General features: G+C 57.1%; 1 protein-coding gene across 1 annotated transcript; it reads right to left on the bottom strand.

Annotated features, from left to right (window-relative positions):
- Window positions 1–4,413: 4,413 nt before the first annotated feature.
- On the bottom strand, window positions 4,414–6,217 carry LOC142077152 (maestro heat-like repeat-containing protein family member 7). Its single transcript, XM_075139319.1, has 5 exons — window positions 6,133–6,217; window positions 5,558–5,659; window positions 5,211–5,313; window positions 4,831–4,890; window positions 4,414–4,683 (listed from the first exon to the last, which is right to left on the bottom strand). Exons 1-5 carry the CDS (start codon window positions 6,205–6,207, stop codon window positions 4,586–4,588), a joined length of 438 nt encoding a protein of 145 aa, XP_074995420.1. The 5' UTR covers window positions 6,208–6,217; the 3' UTR covers window positions 4,414–4,585.
- Window positions 6,218–6,549: the final 332 nt, after the last annotated feature.

Here is a 6,549-nt window from a genome sequence, read left to right as displayed (position 1 = left end):
GTGTTGCTGGGGCAGGGGCGAAAGGTTCGTTGTCATAATCAGTATCAGGATCCTCCCCATTAACTCCCAGTGCATGTATCTTTTCAATAGTCTTGTTTCCTGGGACTGGGTGGGTCACTGGGGGTACTGCTCATAGGGGATGCTGCTGCCCTCCAGAGCACCCTGGGTCCTTGGCTGGTCTTTCTACCTATTGAAGCAAATTAAACACACATTTGTGCTAAATAGAAAACGATTTAATTGAGCGACGCATCGGGCAGGGTCCTACCGCCGTAAGCAGTAGTCTGCAGAGGTGCATCACAAGCCAATGCGTTATATATTCCTTATGTACCTTATATGCCTTTTTGGTTGACCTGCACCAATCCTGTGAGCATCATCATGGGGGTGCTGTGAGCATCATCATGGGGCGCCTCAGCCCAGCCTTGGGTTCCCCCCCCCCAGCGCCAGCTCTGCTGCCCAAGGCATCTGCCCTGCACCATTGCTCCAAGAGAACGCCGTGGCCTTTCTCATCTCATCACCAAGGGAAACTTCGCTCCCTGACATGGAGTCCCTCTGTCCCTGGCATCCCTGAAGCCCTTCTGCAGTTGGGTCCTCTTGCCCTCCGTGCCAGATCATTCCCTGGTCACGAGTGGCCATGGCTGAGCGGGTGCAGTTTGAATTTCCTCTTCACTTCCCTCCCCACGGAGGCTATGGACTCTCCATCCGTGGCAATAAAAGATACACTTAAACTGTGGGAGACTTCATCTTCCTGGTGATGTCTTGAATACTACGCACTGTTAGAAAATGAATTGGAAGAATTCTTTTCAAGGGGTACGGCAATGAGCCCGGCTTTGGAAATCGGCCGTGGGCTCCGACCAGCCAGGACCCTCCACTGCTGCTCTGGGCACATCATCCCTTGCTCTGCAGCCACCTCCTGTGAAGGGGGACTGGTGAAGCCGATTCCCAGTAACAGCTGTTATAAAGCCAACTATTTCTGTTGAAGAGACCTGGGCATTATTGGTCTGCTCTGGGTCGGAATTAGACCCGTTACATTTCTTCCAGTTTCATCGGCCTTAATTTTGTAGGCTTAGCCGGTCTTCAGTAAAATTGAGGAATGTGTTGCTTCCACCAAGAATAATTGTCCTGCCCGCTGCTAATTACAGATGATCCATCGGCAGGAGATGACAAGAACAGGGTGGCAACAAGGCTCCAGCACCCCATATGTCACTGCTTTTCCTGCTATCCCACCAGCAAAAAAGCCTGTAACGCTAGGAAATTGCGAAAACAAACCATAGGCTGTAGAATTGCTAAACATCTCCGTGTTGCACCCAAGTGGTGCTGAGCAGACCACGTGCATGCTCGTGGTGTGGTTCTTGTCCGTGGGTGGGTGAGAAGGTGTGGGTGGGTCAAATCAACTTGCTTCAAGGTATTGTGAAGTGAAATCGCCCACCCCTTCTCTAAGAGCTTGCCTTGAGTGTTGTAACATTGACTTTTTATACAAACAGTAGCACCTAATGTGGAGTAGCTGCAGTATCTCTTCAAGGAACAGTTCTATGGTCTATTTCTCAGGACTGGAAATGCTCATCAGCTGGAAATGCTCTTTCTGGCAGTTTCTCTGGGACCTTCTACAACGGAGCTGTTGAGGTTTTGACTGGTAATTGTGGTGGTGATGACACTGGCATAATACTACTACTGATGATGATTGTAAGCATTTCTTTGCAATCTAATAGCCACCTGAGAAAGTCTTTGGGAAAGTATTTACAAAAACAAACCACCCCCAAAACACAGCTGCAGAACAGGACTATGTATCCATCTCTTGTTGTAATGTTAATGGGAAACATTTATTTTACTCACATCCATGAAAATTACTCACCTGCGCTAAGTGGAGAAGCCCCTTCCCTTAGGGCTCCCCGTGGTGGCTGCCACCCTGACAGCTCAGCAGCCTTTCTGTGCCGGCACCAAGCTGCCGAGTGCCAGCGACTGCTCCCCTGGCTGAAGAGTCCTCTTCTGTGCCCACCGGGCACTGGCGGCTGCTGTGGAGCTCCACAGCCTGACAAACCTGACAGCGAAGAGTCAGGGTGGACAGCCAGGTCTTTGCTGAGGACTTCAGACCATAGTTTGTAGTTGCACAGAGCGTTTCGCCCACAGGTCCATCCTCTTTGCCAGGCTCAAGCACTGGCCCAGCATCACCAACACCTCAGAAGAAGAAATCTAGGAAAGCCGCTACCCTGGCTCACGTGTCATTCCCTCGAGTGCAGAAATTGCCATTAGCGCCTTGCCGATAGCTGCTGCGTTTCGGGCGCCAATGCTGGGCTGCCCTTCCAGGTGCTTCTGGAGCCACGGACCGGAGCTGCAGACCCCGTGATGGTCAGGTTTGCCAAGCCCTCAGGCTGGGCAGTGCCTTGAGTTCCGTGTTTCCCCCTGGGACAAGAGCTGTCAGTCCGGCAAGGCATTTAGCAGTGCGAGTGATGAGCAAAAAAGGGGAGGCAGACCTGTGATTCCAGACCATCCCATTGGGAAAACTGCATTACGGCCACCCAGAAGGGACGCGAAGCTGCGGGAAGGGACAATAAGGCAGAGGAGCCTTTCAGCCAAATGGGCTCGAGTACCCCAGCTGGGCCAGGGAGCTGGGTGCCGGTGGTGCTCTGAAAGGACTCATAAAATAGAGTTAGCGTTGACATTAGGAAGCATTTCTTTACAGAGAGGGCTGTCAAATCCTGGAACAGGCTTACTGGAGAGGTGGTCGATGCCCATTCCTGTCGGTGTTTAGGACGCATTTGGACAATGCCCTTAATAACACGCTTTACCTTTTGGTCAGCCCTGAAGCGGCCAGGCAGTTGAACTGGATGATCGTTGTTGTGTCCCTTCCAACCGAAATATTCTGTTCTGTTCTGTTCTGTTCTATTCATGTCAGTTGAAACATTGGCTCATTTTCTCCAGTGAAATCTCGTCACTGGGAGAGCACGACAAAACCACACTAGCGAAGGTAAATGTTTTTGTCTTACAGCACTTTCTACCGCTTCTCTGCAGCATGTGTGCTTGCTGGGTATCACGCTCCTTTAGCGTTATGTTTTACTGCTGAGTTGTCTGTTTTATAAGATTCCTTCATTTCAATCTGGAAGGCTTTGTCCATACTGCAAAACCTGTGTTGTTTTGGGCATAACAGGGTTCTTAAGCTTTTGTTTGTGCTTGTTGCTAGTTGGTCTTTTTGTTCCTTTTTTAGGGCAAACGCTGGTAGAAGAAGTAGGCTGTAGAAACACACCATTTTTAGGAGAAGTATGCGGTGGGAGCTAAAACTACACCTTGACTAAAATAGCAAGGTATGTCTGAAAGGAAGAGGTCCTCTTCCTCCACGTTCTGGAACTGGGTATAAACAGAAACATTTGGGCTTTGTAGGTTTTTCCCAAAGCCTTTAACTGTGTGGTAACGAGCCCGTGATTCGGGGGCTCTGGACCACGCAATAATTCCCTCCTGCTCTGACAGCCTCTGGGTGCCTGATGGAAACTCAAGACGGTGCTGGAGACAAAGCTGCTGGGTCACAGGCGTTGCTGTTCTTGAAAATGCAGGTGTGACAGGAGGGCTGGACTCCAGCACAGACGAGGTTTGATGGCGCTGCTGCTGCTGGAGAGAGCGGAGTGACGGGGCGTCCCTGGGGCTCCAGCCCGTCATCTCCTTCTCTCCCTGCTGAAGCACCGGCCACCTCGTGCCGGCGGAGCAGAGGTTTCCCAAGGACCCAAGGGGACGGCCTGGGCTTGGTGCCAGAGCAGGGAGCTGCTGGCCAGGGCGGTGAAGAGCTCTCTGCTGCTGAGGCTTCCGGAGGTGGCCACGGAGCGTCTGGCGCACGTGGCCCCACTGCCTGGCTGATGGCACTGGGCACGGCCAGAGCTTCCCGGCTGCCCACAGGGCTGGGAGCCCGGTCGCAGCACCCCAGAGGAGATGGGGCAGGCCGCGGGGGCACAGCTCCTTTCTCTCCGCAGGGAAACTCCTCCCCTGGCTCACATCAAGGACGTGCAAGCCCAGAGTGTGGCAAAGGCGGCCACCTCTGAATACCAGGATGAACGACAACTCGTAAGCTTGGCAGAGAGTGGGCACCTTTTCTTGCCCTGGTATGTCTCTGGAGGGGCAGGTTGGGATAAGCACCTCCCCTCCCCTGCCCTCCCCCGAGCAGCTTGGTACAGGGACACCCTGGGTCAGTGGGTGCTGTGCTGCCATGAGCTGCCGGGAAGCGTGGGCGTCAGGCAGCTCTCCGGGCAACGCTGATTCCTTCGGGGGCTGCCATTTCCCCTTTGCCCTCTGCCTCCCTAAAGAAAAGGCTTCCCCAGGGGGTGAACAAACGTGGCTGCTTCTGGGGAAAGCCTCACCGAGGGGTGAACTTGTAAAACAAGGCTGGGGCCAGGGCGTGCTGAGGGGGCAGCTGTCCTGCAGGCAGCGGGAGAGGCCAGGAATGACGCTGTCTGCTCAGCACGCTCAGGGCGCTCCACATCTGAAGGACACCGTGGGTTTGGGCTTCTTGCTGCAGCTTTATTAAACTACAGCCATTTTCCTGAGGAAAGCTGCACCTCCGCCTGCCTTAGCAGCACCAGCAGCACAGTGCTCGCAGGGTGCGTCCTCATCTTGGCTGCTCCCTCGGAGAGCCCAGCAGGAGGACAGTCTGAGCTATCAGGGAACGGATGGAGGGGTCGCTGTCTTTCTCCAAGGTCTGAAGGGCTGCGACAGGAAGAAACAGAGCCCAGATGAACCGCCGTGTCTGCCCAGGAATGGCCCAAACGCCCCCGAAGCGTTTCCCTGGAGCAGGGCACGGCATGGCAGCACCCTGCCCAGGCTCTGTCCCCTGCCCCACCAGCCCCTACTCACCGCTGCAGATCTCAGACAGCTTCTCCCTGCTTTGGTCCCTCAGGGGCCGCGCGGCAAGCCCTAGGCACAGAGCGTCGTCAGACCCCTGCCCCCCAGCATGCTCCCAGCAGCACAGCCCCCGGCCCTGCCGGCTGGGCTGCACGCCCTCCTGCCCCTCGTCAGGGCTGACCCCAGGGAAGACCAGTGGCCGAGGGGGTGGGACTGAGCAAGGCGGCCACCAAGCCCACCTGCGTGGGCAGCCAGGGCTGGGAGGGGGAGGCCAAGGCCCTGCACGGGGAGGCCGGGGCTCTGGCAGCCACAGGGCTGCTCCTTGCTGCCAGCGCAGCGGCAGGGAGTGGGGCCAGGCTGCCAAAAGAGGGACCCCGGGGGCTGTGGCTCACCAATGAACCTCACGGCCGCCTCTCGCAGGGTGGCCTGAGCGTCCTTCAGGTATGGCAGGCTCTGATGACAGTATTCTTCAGCCCTGCTCCTGTCCTGCGCCAGCTGGAGAGAGCACGAGGGTATGGGCATGTCACAGTCCCTGCCCAGTTGGCCGGACCAGTCCCTCCTCCCAGCACCCCCTTTCCCCTTCCCCCCCAGGCCGTTCCCCTCTCCCGGCCAGGAGCCCTGTGGGAGTGAGTTTGAGAGAGAGCCACAGGCAGAGGGGTCCCACGGGTGCTGAGACCCCTCCATCCCACTGCAAGGCCCAGGTGGGCCTCAGTCCCCAGGCCCTGGGGCTTGTCCTCACCAAGCACTCTCCAATCCTCCATGTCTGCTGTGTCTGCAGCAGGTGTTTGAGCTGTCTCCACTTGAGGAGCTCTGCTACAGCAAGGAGGGCTTCCCCGGAGGCCTGCGGAGCAGCAGAAGCTGGGAGATGGCACCACAGCCTGGGGAAGGAGACCTGGCGTCCCCCTCCTCTGGGCTCTGTTCCTGGGGCGATCGTGGCCTTAGGAAACTGGGACATGCCCTGGCCCAAACATCTGGGGGTCTCTTGGGCACAGCCCTGGGGGACAGGACTTGAGGCTCAAAGCCCTGGTCTTCCACACCTGCAGGGACAGCTGAGAAGCCTGTAGGGACACGCGTGTTCAGGCCTCGGTGGGCACGGGCTGCTGCTGGCCCTGCTGGGCCAGGCAGGGCGGGTGTTGGAAATGTCCGTGCCATCTTCTCCGCCCCTGCTCACGCTGGGTCTGCAGGGACCCTTCCTGCGGGCTGCACTGGAGGAGGGCTGCCAGCTGCCAGCAGCCCTTGCCCCTGATGCCCAGGCCACCCGTGTGGTGTCAGCACGCCCTTCTCTCTGTCAGTGGTCAGCTTTGAAATCTGTACCTTGGCAATGCTGTCGGTCTGGTCGCTCATGCGAAAGAAGAGCCGGACCAGTACGCTCTGCGCGTAGTTCTTCATCCTCTTCTTGCCGCTCCCTACCACTGACTCCACCAGGTCTCTGAAGAGGCAGATGGAGAGCTCTCGCAGTGGGCTGGACTCCTGGTAGGAAGGAGGAAGGATGGACTTCAGCACCAGCGGCTCCCTGCCCTGAGCAGGGCCGTTACCGTAGCTGACGTGAGGGGAGAGGCTCCGGGGTCAGATTCTGCAGCAAGGAGAAGCTGTGCTGGGCTGCAAAGCCCAGAAGCCATCCCCCGAGAGCCCGCGGGAGCAGACCCTGCTCCGAGTGCTGCCCTCAGGGCTGGGCTGAAGGGCAGCTGCCATTGCCCAGTGCCCCTCTGCGGGGCTCAGTCTCCCCCATCA

The sequence above is a fragment of the Calonectris borealis genome, unplaced genomic scaffold (assembly GCF_964195595.1).
Source record: "Calonectris borealis unplaced genomic scaffold, bCalBor7.hap1.2 HAP1_SCAFFOLD_164, whole genome shotgun sequence".
Classification (NCBI taxonomy): domain Eukaryota; kingdom Metazoa; phylum Chordata; class Aves; order Procellariiformes; family Procellariidae; genus Calonectris; species Calonectris borealis.
Note: the sequence above shows the minus strand (reverse complement) of the source record. Positions and strands in the feature narration are given on the sequence as shown.